At 35.7% G+C, this 14102-nt stretch overlaps 1 protein-coding gene across 1 annotated transcript; it reads right to left on the reverse strand.

Annotated features, from left to right (window-relative positions):
• Positions 1-8406: 8406 nt before the first annotated feature.
• Positions 8407-13110, reverse strand: zgc:174945. Its single transcript, XM_073949360.1, has 3 exons — positions 12880-13110; positions 10247-10576; positions 8407-10152 (listed from the first exon to the last, which is right to left on the reverse strand). Exons 1-3 carry the CDS (start codon positions 12950-12952, stop codon positions 10049-10051), a joined length of 507 nt encoding a protein of 168 aa, XP_073805461.1. The 5' UTR covers positions 12953-13110; the 3' UTR covers positions 8407-10048.
• Positions 13111-14102: the final 992 nt, after the last annotated feature.

Consider the following 14102-nt stretch of genomic DNA (forward strand, 5'->3'; position numbering starts at 1 on the left):
TTTAAAGTCCTGGTACATGTTTATTATAGAAACACAAGCACATTCATACACACACTTATCTATAAATGTCCACATGCACGGGCTGTTTCTGCACAGATTCCTCTATGTCTGTTCAAGTAATAATGAATTATAAATCTGTTTCCTCTCGACAAAGGAACAGGCCATTCTTTCTTCTTACATCTACCGCAAGCCGTACTCCAATCAGAAGAAATCCTACAGAGGATTCATTATCCATCAATCTCGCTTTGTTGGAAACATGACATTATTGGCTACATCAGATCTAATAAAACTCAGCACGAATTATTCACTGTGTTCAGAGACTTTTTTTAGATACATTTCTTATATTCATCAGCAGCAGTGATAAGGAAGTGGGAAGTTACAGCGTCCCTAATAAGACACTGCACGTAAAAATGGCTCAATATTTTTTTATTTATATATATATAGTTGAAGTCAAACTAATTACCCCCCCCCCCCCCTTTGAATTTTTTCTTCTTTTCTAAAATATTTTCCATATGATGTTTGATAATATATGTCTGTCTGAAATATGTCTGATAATATTTTTTGTTCTGAATAAAAGCAGTTTTTAATTTTTTAAACACCATTTTAGGGACAAAATTATTAGCCCTTTAAGCTATATTTTTTCCCGATAGTCTACAGAACAAACTATTGTTATACAATAACTTGCCTAATTACCCTAACCTGCCTAGTCAACCTAATTTACCTAGTTAAGCCTTTAAATGTCACTTTAAGCTGAATAGAAGTGTCTTGAAAAATATCTAGTCAAACATTATTTACTGTCATCATGGCAAAGATAAAAGATATCCATTATTAAAAATGAGTTATTAAAACTAAAATTAATTATAATTAGAAATGTGCTGAAAAAATCTCTCCATTAAACAGAAAATCGGGAAAAAATAAAGAGGATGTCTAATATTTCAGGGGGGTGGGGGTGGGGGGCTAATAATTCTGACTTCAAATGTATATATGTATTTATTTATTTATATTCATAAATAAGACTTGATTTCTTATTTTGCTAAAGATAGACATCACAAACATTTCAGAATTGCTCTGGGATATTTGGATAGCACATTATGATTTTTCGGCTTAGTCACTTTATTAATTAATGTTTGTTCATTTATATAAGATTACCAAGTTAAATTTAAGACTTTTTAAGACCCTTTTAACACCATTATGAATGACATTTTAGAATTATACAGGGCTAAATGCTAAGGAGTTTTCTCAAATATCCCAGTTGGAAAAGATTCCCTTGCCCTATCAAAAAATGAATAATAAATGTTTTAATAATAAATGGATTAAATGTATTAAACTGATTGTATTAAATTGGACTGACACACACACATACACACACACACAAAATTGATGGACAACTACAGGAACATTTGCACAACTGCTCTGTACAACATGTCTACCTCAATGACAAATGTTTACCTGTTCACTATTTATATTTGATCTAATATTTGCACAACATCTGTAGTGTACTGGTCAACTTTACTGTTTCTTGTCTTGTCTTGTCTGTCCTGTCTTATTTGCACTAAATGTTGCACAAACCACACTTTGCGCTCTTATTCTTATTTTTTTATTTAGTTTATCTTATTTCATTCTTCTAAATTTTTATAGTAGCGTGTAGTCCTATATTATGTTGTCACTTTATGTTGTTTGATGTAGCACCTTGATCCTGGAGGAACAGTGTTTCATTTCACTGTGCACTGCACTGTATATTATTGAAATGACAATAAAAGCCAACTTGACTTGACTTGACTAATACAATAATAAAAAATGTATAATAAAAACATATAGGTCAGGTCAGTATCCTCAGTAAATAAATGGAGAACGTTTAAACAAATGTTACTGTAAGAAAAGTAATGAAAACATTATGGTAAATAATTAAAATAGCTATTTTTACATAAAAAGTTTTATTGAGATAAATTGTTGGGGATTGAGTGTTAGTGGCCAGATTGGGAAGCTATACATGAACAAAGGAAAATGACATTTTAAGGCTTTTTAAGACCCCGTGGATACCCTGAAGGTGTATTTTCTACATTTGGTTACCACAAACTGTTTTCAAACACGACTGAATAAAATATAATTAGTAACTAAACAGTTTATTAAATGTACTTTAGTAAAATGTGCAGGAATAATATTTAAACAACTGTATGAGATCCAATTAATAGCAATTTAAAAAGCAGTTAAAAACTGTCTGCCCTGCCAGGAAATTGATCAAAAGCAAAAAATAATGTTCAAATATAATTGCACAAAATCTAATCAGTAACATTAAAAAATACCTCTACACCACCAAGAAGGTGATTATTAAATATAACTATATTAAACTAAAAATAACTACAGTAAAAGTATGAAATATTAGGTATAAATAAAATTCAATAAAATGTAATCAGTAATGCATACCATTTAAAATTCATTTACTCTACCAGGAAGTTCATTCATTCATTTTCTTTTCGGTTAGTCCCTTTAATAATCAGGGGTCGCCTCAGCAGAATGAACTGCCAACTTAACCAATTCACCTATAGTCTTTGGACAGTGGGGGAAAATAGAGCACCTGGAGGAAACCCACGTGAACACAAGGACAACATGCAAACTCCACACAGAAATGCCAACTGACCCAGCTGAGGCTCGAACCAGCGACCTTCTTGCTGTGAGGCGATAGCCCTACCCACTTTAATGTAATGTAATGCGTATTTATATAGCACATTTATTGTGTATGGCCATACACCCAAAGGGCTTCACAACCATGAGGGGGGGTCTCTCCACACCACCACCAGTGTGCAGCATCCACTTGGATGATGCAACGGCAGCCACAGGACAACGTCGCCAGTGCGCTCACCACACAGCTATTGGTGAAGTGGAGAAACAGTGATAGAGCCAATTTGGTGGAAGGGGATGATTGGGAGGCCATGATCGAAGGGGCCGATAGAGGGACTTTGGCCAGGACACCAGGGTTACACCCCTGCTTTTTCACGAGAAGTGGCATGGGATTTTTAATGACCACAGAGTCAGGACCTCGATTTAATGTCTCATCTGAAAGACGGCGCCCACTGACAGTGGTGTGTCCCCTTCACTTTTACTGGGGCATTAGGACTCACACAAACCACAGGTTGAGCGCCCCCTGCTGGCACCACTTCCAACAGCAACCTGGTGTTCTCTAGTGGTCTCCCATCCAGGTACTGACCAGGCTCAGCCCTGCTTAGCTTCAGTGATTAACCGGTCTTAGGCTGCAGGGTGATATGACTGCGCCACCATACAGCCCACTACCATGAAATTTGTCATAAAAAATATTCAAACATGAGGGTTTAAAATATAATGAATAACATTTAAAATATGCCTAAAAGCTATATTCATATTAAAAGTATTAAACATTAATTATAAAAACTTTAAACTTTGATATTATTCTCTAAAATGTGATCAGTAATACATAACATTCATTTAAATTACCAGAAAATTAGTCATAAAAATAACATTAGGGTAAAAATAACAGATGATGTAATAAAAAAAGAACATTTAAAATATGATTCACACAACCAGGAAGCAGAACATAATCCAAAAATAATATTCAAACATTGGAGTATACCAGAAAGTTGGTCATAAAACAAATTTAATATCGAAACATGAGTGATCAAGCATAATAAACATCATTTACAATAAAATATGCTTCACTATACTCGAAAGCTCAAAAAGTAATACTTTTCAAGCATGCTTTGTTCACATAATCATAACTGATGTCATTTAAAAAAACAGTTTACAAGAAAACTAATGTTATTTAGGTATTTTTCAAACATAACCATTTAAAAAAACAGACCATAATATCTTTTTTTCTTTAAAGGGTTTACACTGCCAGGAAACTGTGAATTCATTACGTTAAACATCCTTTATAATATATTACAGCAATTTATCCACAGTTACTTGCAACAATAATTCGTGGGAATGAATAATTGATAAAGAGCTTAAAATGATTCCTCTATAAAAACAGACACCTCGGCTAGCTCTCGCTCTAGCTCTTGATTATGAGCCGCATTAACAATGGACAAGCCCTCCATGCTCATTTGACAAAAGTGATGCATTTGAACTGGCCTGGACGGCTCTATTAAATAATACATTAAACCTGGGTGTAATTTGGATGCATGCAAAGTGAAATCCACTGGAATGAGATTGGTTTATCACACTGACATCTAATTACAAATGAATGAGAGGGTGTGCGAGTGTTTATGGATTACTCAGAATGACAGCCGTGTATATGTAGCAGTGGATTTATAGTGCATCCATGCTGAGAGCAACTTTATGCGACAACATTTTATCATATTTTATTTTTAGGAGAGGTTTAGTCATGTTGCCGCAAAACCATGTGATTTTAAAATGCGTCAAGATGCTACTTTGATATTTAGGTGTTTGCCCTGTTGGCTTGGTAATAGTTTACACAAACACTAGGCTATGCTGTACTTTTTTTACCAATATAACTTGGCATGTGCTGACGGTTAACCAAAAAGGAATCTTGTTTAGCCTCTGGGGGAAGTTCTTTGTAAAAATAACTTTCCAAACAAAACAAAACAGAGTAAGAGGAGGACATTACATTAGGGTGGAGTAAGTTTTACAATAAAGAGTATTTCTGTTTTACTACTTCAAAACTACATGTTCAACAAAATGTGTTGAATTCTACTTTGTCATTTCATCTTGAACTGTTCTAGCAGTTTCTAGTAAAACAAACAAAATTGCACCAAGCCTCTGTCAAACTTTAAAAATTACTGTAACAATAAATGTCCACATCAGCAGAAAATATCATTCTGTTCTGTCATATTAATAGAGCCCTTAAAATCAGATTTGATTATGATTGGCTGTCACAAAAAAGTGACTCTAGTTAGGTTTCTCTAGTGATCTCATGGCAATGGGGTATATGCACACAAACTTTTAATTTTAGACAGCCAGTCCCAGGGCTTCCGGTGAACTGTCTTTCCATTATAAAATTGCCACATTTAAGATCTGATTTCTTTAAAAAATCAGCTGTCTTCACTGCCTGAGAGATATATTTAAAGTGGATCTCAGACCAGACAAGAAGCACCATATTAAGTTCCATTTTCCCCCGCCATTTCTTTCAAGAGTTCACACTTAGCTAATGATTGATTATAAAGCTTGTTTGGCATCCTGTCCTGGGAGAGAGCCTTGAGTTTATAAGATCCTCAAGCCCAGGGCTCCCTCCTGTTTGCAAGGCGAGTGGGAAGTTTAAGCTTAGGTAGATCTCGAGAACTTCCCTGCTGTGGTAGCTAATGAACAGATAGTGATTGCTCTTCAGAGATAACTAGTTACTAGGAGCATGTCTGTGGTGCTGATTTGGATTAGTCAATTAACTCAAGTTGCATGTTTTTGGACGGTTGGAGGAAACTGGGGAACCCGGGAAAAAATCCACATGAGCACAAGGAGAACGTGCAAACTCTGCACATAAAGGTAAAGTCTATTTAACTGAATGCAATGTAACATTACAACATAATACTGTAAAAGGAACCTTATAAAAATTTAAAATAGTTACATTAAGCATTCACCAGAAGTTTATCATTGGCTGAAAAACACTAGCTGTACTTAAAGCCCTCCCTGCTGAAAAATCCAGCTTAAACCAGCATAGGCTGGTTGGCTGGTTTTAGCTGGTTGACCAGGCTGGTTTTGGAGGGGTTTTGGCCATTTCCAGGCTGGTTTCCAGCCATTTCCAGCCTGTTTTTAGCTGGTCAGGCTGGAAAATGACCAGCCAAATCCAGCTAAAACCAGCTTGACCAGCCTGGTTTAAGCTGGATATAGCTGGTTTTGGCTGGACTCCCAGCTTGGCTAAGCTGGTCAAGCTGGTTTTAGCTGGTCATCTCCCAGCCTGACCAGCTAAAACCAGGCTGGAAATGGCTGGAAACCAGCCGGGAAGTGGCCAAAACCCCTCTAAAACCAGCCTAGTTGACCAGCTAAAACCAGCCAACCAGCCTAGGCTGGTTTAAGCTGGATTTTTCAGCAGGGCATTTTGTTAGCTAGGCCTATTAGCTAATTTGTTTGAAACTGTAATATCTTAAGTTAACAATAAAGATGAATAAGCATTCAAAACTTACAATCTGTCATGTCCGCCAACAGAGGGTTTCCACTTTTATCAAGGTTTGGTCAGTTTCCTGTTTGTGTGGCCAAACCAGTGAAACTCAGGTGTAAACAACTGCATGCATTGCTAATAATTCACCTTCTTGACTGGAAATGATAAGAACAAACATTTTTGTCAAAATTAAATTTTGTCAAAATTAATTTTGTCAAAATTCTTGCCCTGGAAAATCCTGCAATTTGGCCAGCCTTTTGTTCTTTGGTTTGTTTATTTCTGCTTCTTGATTTTCATAACTTTTGGACATCTATGGTAGGCCAACTCTAAAGAAAGCAGTTTATCTTTTATCTTAACTTCCAGAAGCAATTCTAAGAATGTTTCATTTAGCAGTGGCAATGTTCACATTCTCTGCATCGTAAAATATGGCCGACTGACGACATGTTGCAAATACGCTGGCTATAATCAACGATTTTGATTATCAACCTGTAGGCTACTTGATCTCATTAGATTTTATGTCCAATCAAAATGCTCTACAATCGTCCCGCCATCACACTATAAATAAATTCAAAAGCTAGCTTTGCCTACTATTTTAATGGTTTTAATGGGTAAGTTAAACAAATTAGCGTAGATAATACTAACACTGTGAAACATACAAAACTCATTTAAAAGATCATGTGTATTAATGACGCAGGGAATTTTCAGTGACTTCTCAAGATAGAAATCTATCTGACAATGAAACTTCAGAATTCAGACAAAACTCCTGGATGAATTCACCCTGAACTTTAGAGAGGCTGACAGTAAAGGAAAGAGGAAGTCAACAGACCGTAACCTACAAGCCGACTGAAGGTTAAATATGCAGATGGGCCTCCTTCAGGCACTTAAATCCTTCCAAGTCTCCAGTGATAGAAGGTCATCATCTGTCACTTTTCTCCTTCATAATGACTATGAATCCTTCTTTCCCATGTCCACTTAATAGGTCGCACCTTTGTCCTCGGGAGTGTTATAAAATATTGATGTTAAGTTCTTCAACTTGCCCTTCTTTGTACAAATGTAGAGCTCGCACAGACCTTTTTACTACCAGCAAAAGTAACGTCTTTAAATACTGAAACGATGAGTGGAATTACACACAAACATTCGAGGAAAATGATCACTTCCAGTATATTTTCTAAGGTAATTTCTACAAGACGTTCGATGTCCAGGAGATGGCAGTATTTCTCATCTAAATATCAATCCAAAGCACTAGGATTTCATCTAAATCTGAACATCTTTTTTAGATTTGTTTCATGGCGGAAGACATGGTTTAAGAAATATATCCAAGTCAAATAAATAATGATTAGATGTATAAAACTGCAGATAGATGCAAGATGGTATATTAAGTAAAGTATTTTTTCTAAATGAAAGTATGTGTGGCGCAGTGAGTAGCAAAATCGCCTCACAGCAAGAAGGTCACTGGTTTGAGCCTTGGCTGGTTCAGTTGGCATTTCTATGTGGAGTTTGCATGTCTGCAAGTCCAAAGACATGTGGTATGGTGAATTGGGTTGGCTAAATTGTTCACAGTGTATTTGTGTGAATGAGTGTGTGTATGGATGTTTCTCAGTGATGGACTGCAGCTGGAAGGGCATCCGCTGTGTAAAACATATGCTGGATAAGTTGGCGGTTCATTCTGCTGGGGTGACCCCAGATTAATAAAGGGACTAAGCTGGAAAGAAAATAAATGAATGCAAGTATACCAGATGGTATTTCAGGTTATTATCCTTGTTTATTCTAATGTTTGCTGTAATAGTGAACTGCAATGTGTTTGTTAGGATCATTCTAATGTAATACTAGTGTACTGCCTTAATCGCGCAATTACAAGTAGATCACCAGTGCAGTTTTGTATTTGGCCTGCAAATTAGCATGTAGCCTGCTTTTGGTAGTTTCTGTGTGACAAGGCCACTGTCAGAAAGCATTGCAGTTCTTGTTTATAGCCGGAAAGTCTCATTTGCCACATTCTTGTCATAGCATACACAAATGCGGAGGCTGTTCTTCCTTTTTGCAAATTAGGTTTCAGTTTCAGCCACAAGCCTGCACCGCAGCGCTGAGATGTTCCATCACCAAGCATGCATCATCCATTTAACCACTTGAATTTCTTAGTATACATAATTTTACACACACACGCACATGCACACACAATTTGAATTGAATGTTCAATACATTTAAAACCTAAAATGTGTTTTGTTACCTTTCAATATATATATATAAAAAAACTTACTATTGATTTATAAAGATTGATGCTTAGTGCTATCTTGGAATTTAATAACATGCACGCTTACACAAAAGCGTTTTACATTACAAAATAAATTTATTAAACATTATTATTATGCATATTATATACATTTATGTACTGAACAATACTATTTACAGTATTTATTTACAGCAGCTACAACTATTATAAAAGATTAAAAAAACGTACAAAAGCATTACAAATTATATCAAATGATATGAATATTTTAGACTTCAGTTTTTTTCTTGTTTGCTCTGAAAGAAATAGGAAATTGAGACTAAACATTGACAGGTGTATATATACTGAAAACAAGTTAAATATCATGATTAACCATAAAAAACCTGCATCAGTGCCAGCTGTAGTTTCCAGAAGAAGTGTCAGAGGAGAGGCTGCTCTTGAGTTATTCACAAGCACTAAACTGGCATCCTGGCTTTCACTTCTCCAACTAACTGATAAATAGGCACTATCTTTATAAATAAACCATATATTTGTTCATATATATTGTTCATAAAACCACAACTATTTGCTCAGATGGATGTAAACATGCACCAGTTGCCATGTGTTTACATCTATGACAGCGCTATTGACACATAATGTATGTTAGCCATTCGATTTGCTAATTAGATCATTCTAATATATTAGCAATGACTGAATTAGTTTTTACAATCCGACTAACGTTATATTTACCATAAATTTACATTTTAATTGACAGTTACAATTTAATTTAGAGCTGGGTGAGAATGTTTGCATTTTATGTGTTCTTTATGCATCCTATCCTGCCAGGGTTTTCATCAACAGTGTTTCCAGCATTTCCCTGTATTTCCAAGTATTGCATTAGTTATGAATGATGGAAATGACAAAGTCAAATACAAATCCCTCAGTTAGCAAAATATGTTTTTACACTTGCTTGAAATGGTTTTGAACTGAAAGGGTATTAATGTAAGAAATGAGAGATAAACTATGATGTAGCAAACATTACACCCACGTGACTAATCAGCTGTCTCCATTATGCCTGTGTAGCAGAGGCCAGCTAGTGAAGTGCTGTGCAGGTAAACCTCACTCCTCTGACCCCTAAAGGTGCTCAAGCAACAGATGCTAGAGGCCATGGATTTTAGCCTCCTTGTTAGAGCAACAGACTCCCATATGGAGAGTCACCGGTTTAATCCTAGCTTGGAGTAGGTTGGATGGTGTAGAACTGGCAGGGTTACATTGGTGCCGTGACCCGGAGAGGAGGGTGCGAGTAACAGAGGCCAGCTAGTGAAGTGCTGAGTTTCCTGTTCAATCCCAGCTCGGAATGGGTTGGGTGGTGTAGGACCAGCGGGGTTACACTTGTTTTGTTTACTGTTGGTTGCTAGGTTACCAATACTACAGTAAGCCACACTAACAACTTGATGGAAACGTACCTAATTTTCACTTGGGATTCACTTTTCTTTTTGTAAACTTTAAAAAGATTAGCTTAAATTTAAAATGCAACCCCATTAATGGGCTTACATCCTAGCCCATTAACATTTTGCATTGTTTAGGTTGGCAATTTATCAATTAACTGTTCATTTAAATAAAGATTAACCTTGGGAATTTTTAGAAATTGACATCTTTAATTCACAACGTAGTATGTCAGAATAAAAGATGAAGATATATATATTGGCCACAATACAGTATATCTCATAGCTATTGATCAATCCTTAAAAACACAATGTCATTTAATTATACCATACAAATAACATGATGCTGAGCACAAGCACAGTCACGTCAGTCTTTAACTTCCCACTCCATGCCGAGGCCTTCAGACCTTTGTGTGGATCTGCTGTAGAAACACACAAGACACACACAAGAGAGTCACATTAAGACTCAAAGTATTAAATATTTTTAATAATAATAATACTATTTTAATTTCAAACCTTTAACATTAAGGTTCAGGACATGGCCTTTTGCGACAGTTTCAGTGTTGAGACATTTGGCAGTACACTGGTAAGAGCCCCGATCTGCAATACTCAAGGAGTTGAATGTCAAGACAATGTCCCTGTGCCTTTGTTCATCTATTTTTGTTTCATTAACTGTGATTAGAAATCTGTTTGGGTCTGTAATGGGCTCTGAAATTGCGTCGCTTTCTACACGCCACCATTTGGCAGAAATATCACAATCCTCTGTCTTGTACTCCAATCTGCACTTGAAAGACAGCACACGGCCTTCCATCTCCTCCACTGGTTCACGTGGATATCTCACAATCACTGCATATAAGAAATAGTTTATGTTAGTCCATCAAAAATACTTAAAAAGATAGACACCCAAAACTGACAATTTCGCTGTCATTAATTCCCTTTCCAATTCCAATCACACTTTCTTTGAATATTTTCTTTCCAATGAACACACAGTTAGTTACTTTGTTAAAAGTTGGAAAAATCTAACACGTTATGATTTTGCCAAATATGATGCGATCCTGGATTAACATCTATGTTCATCCTGGAACATCATTTTTGTTCGAAAATGTAATCCATACCTATTTCCTATCCATAAACTCAACCATAACTGGAAACATTCTCAAAATTAGTGGGGAACAGTAGTTAAAGGTTTCTAACATTCTTCAAAATATCTTCTTTATGTTTAACAGAATAAACTCACAAAGAGCAAGGTAGGGTTGCACCAGCTGTTCCTGAGATCTTTCTTAAACTGGAACGTAAAGTCCTCACAAGGGGCTTAGTAACTTCTAGCTAGTTTGTAACTAAATTTGTTCTCACTTTAGTTGCACCACATGTTCTTAAGGCAAACCGTAGATAGTAGGTTGTAAGCTCGCCTTAAAGTCATGTGTAGTCACACTGAATGGCGTAATATCCAATAAAAAGCATTGTTAAAGTGCTTTAAAATTTTGTAACTAATGTATCTATATATTTTAATAGGTATATTATATTATATATTATATATATATATATATAATTTCATTTTTATAGTACATTACGCTACAGTCAGTCACTAACAGACGACGCACAAACCTGTATCGCAAGCCGTGAATACACTTAAAGTTTTCAAAGCATAAATTATTTTTTACAATATCCTACATATCAGTCATGAAAAAAATATCGTTTTAATTGATGAATTCAATCAACACAAAACACTCTTTGATAACAAATTTGACTTTTTTGGAGGGAGATTTGGGAAGAAAATGAGTCTAAATGATCACGAGGTCCTAAATGTAAACTTATCTTGCAGTCATCTTTTTTCTACTGTTATACATGAGGGGGTATGCTGGCGTAAATATTAAGTTGGAGCGTAGCGTTACTTATAAACTAAAATCAGGGGTGCAACCCAAAAATATTTAGTAATGTGTTACTTAGTTCCCCTTTAAGTCACAACTAAGTTACAACCGGCCCCAGGTGGTATGCTGAATTCTAGAGTCAAACCAAACATTTCTGAGGCGCGTTCTTTCAACCTTATAAAAATGATCATTCTATTTAATATATCTTTATAAAATGGTGATAATATGACAAGAACTCAGCTCTTTACAGTCAAACTGTATGCGAAGAGATTCATCTGAATAATGTCAGATTTAACTTTGATAGAAAGGTACAGTATGTGATGAATAACCATCAACCAACAATAATTCAAACAAATATTAGTATGACAATATTTATACAACTATCAATGCTGCTTTTTTTTCCTTATCTTCAATGTCAGCCAGCAGTCTCAACATTCAAGCAAACCTGAACTATAATATTTTCACAGACCTACTCAACAGCAACAGCATCTTCAGTTCCTGTTTGTTTTTAGTCCACTGTATGAAGTATTTTGGTGTATTATATGTTACAGTTGACTTAGTTTTACTATCCTCATACATAAATGAACTATAGAGTCCTGCACTGCACTCACAAGTAAAAAGGAAAATCAAAAATTTTATCTGATATCGCAAAATGTTTTGGTTTGACTATTAATGTTGCACTGGTGATGTGTTGCACTTGTCTGATGGTCCACTGATGAAGGGCTGATAAACAATAACATTTCCGAATGTTTTAGTCAGTTCTGAAACTAGTAATAGCTTAATCAGACTATAGATTCATCATTATATATTCCCAAACAAGTTACATATCAGGATTAACCACAATAGAGACGTGCATCAGAGTCGGTGGTAGATTCCAGAAGAAGTGTCAGAGGAAAAACTGCTCACAATGGGTTCATGAACACTGAACCGAACTGTCAAACTGGTGCATCTCTAAATAAATGACGAATCTGAAATCAACTATTTGCTCAGATGGATGCACACATGCACCAGTTGTCATGTGGTGCTGTTGAAACATTGTATATAGGTAATTTTTTACATTTATTTATCCTAATAAATTATCAATTACAGATTCCATTTATAATCCAACTAGCTGTTTATTTACAGAACATTTACAGTTTAATTTACAGAAAACACTTTTGAATAGTATTGACCTTAGACAAAAATAAACTGGAATGACCGAGTGCAAATCTTTTTAATTTTTACCTGATTATAGTACAAAATTTACAATGGTTCATTTTTAAGTTATAAAACAAGACTTACGGCCTGAAAGGGAGGACAGCAGACTGCAGAGAAAAGCAATGAGGAACGCTGAGGTCGGGTAAGAGATCTGCATGTTTCAGTCAGTCTGAGGAAATGGCTAGTGTGAAAATGGCTGCCTGCATTGTTTCTGAAGCTCCCCCACATCAAGACTTCCTTTCAGCACTGCAGATGCAGTATGATGTATCGGTTAGACTGACACTTGCATATCACACGCCTGCTAAAAGCCAATGCGGTACAGCACTATACTTGAAAGTTTCATGTTGGTCATTTGGGGGAACAAAAACTCCAGATTAACTGCTGGTGGTGGCTTGATACCGTAAACTGTGTCCTGTTGCGTAAACACACAAATGAGGTTTTACACAGGATTCCTATCCAAGTGATTATTGCCAGTGAGTCAATACTGCCAAAAATAAAATATATACACTATGCTATATACTAAATATATACACTATACTATATACTAAATGTATACACTATCATGCATTTAGTGGAAGTACATAGCAGTTCAAAATAAAATCTATTTAAAAAAACTCAGGTTTTCCAATTTGTAGACTGTTTTAAAGCATTATAGATGTTTAGTAGAAACTGGCATTCTTTGTGATGATAAAATAGTCCATTTATGAATTAAAATTAAATCATAAAAACGCACAAATCTTCTTTAAAGGGCACCTATGTTACCCCTTTTTTAAGATTTAAGATAAGTCTTGTCTTCAGAATGTGTCTGTAAAGTTTCAGCTCAAAACACAAGACAGATCATTTATTATACCTTTCTGAAGTTTAGAATTTTCAGCTTTGGGAATATTTTAGCTGTTTTTGTTGCCTGTGCCTTCAATGCTAGTTATCCCCACCCACTGTTCCCATGTGCCTGTCAGTGTGTGCCTCAATCTCTGCCTTGGCTGTGGCAGGTAAACAGCACAGTGACAGACATGAAGGAAGCAGATCTCACGTAACATTTGTGAGAAATACTACAGTAAGAACTGTCCCAATGATTATTTGATGTATTTGTGGTAAAGTTAATTCAAGCCTTTCTGCAGTGATGAGTCACACACAATGTCGTTACAAAGTTCACACACACAGCTCGCGCATTTAACTTTGCACTGTTTTTTTGCACAGCAAATGTGACAGGATACATGTTAATACCCACTGCTGTATAGATATCTGTTGTGTTCATGTACAAAATAACCTGATTTAACGTTCACAAATCCGGATTAAAGTGTCTTCTT

The sequence above is a fragment of the Danio rerio genome, chromosome 1 (assembly GCF_049306965.1).
Source record: "Danio rerio strain Tuebingen ecotype United States chromosome 1, GRCz12tu, whole genome shotgun sequence".
NCBI classification, from domain to species: domain Eukaryota; kingdom Metazoa; phylum Chordata; class Actinopteri; order Cypriniformes; family Danionidae; genus Danio; species Danio rerio.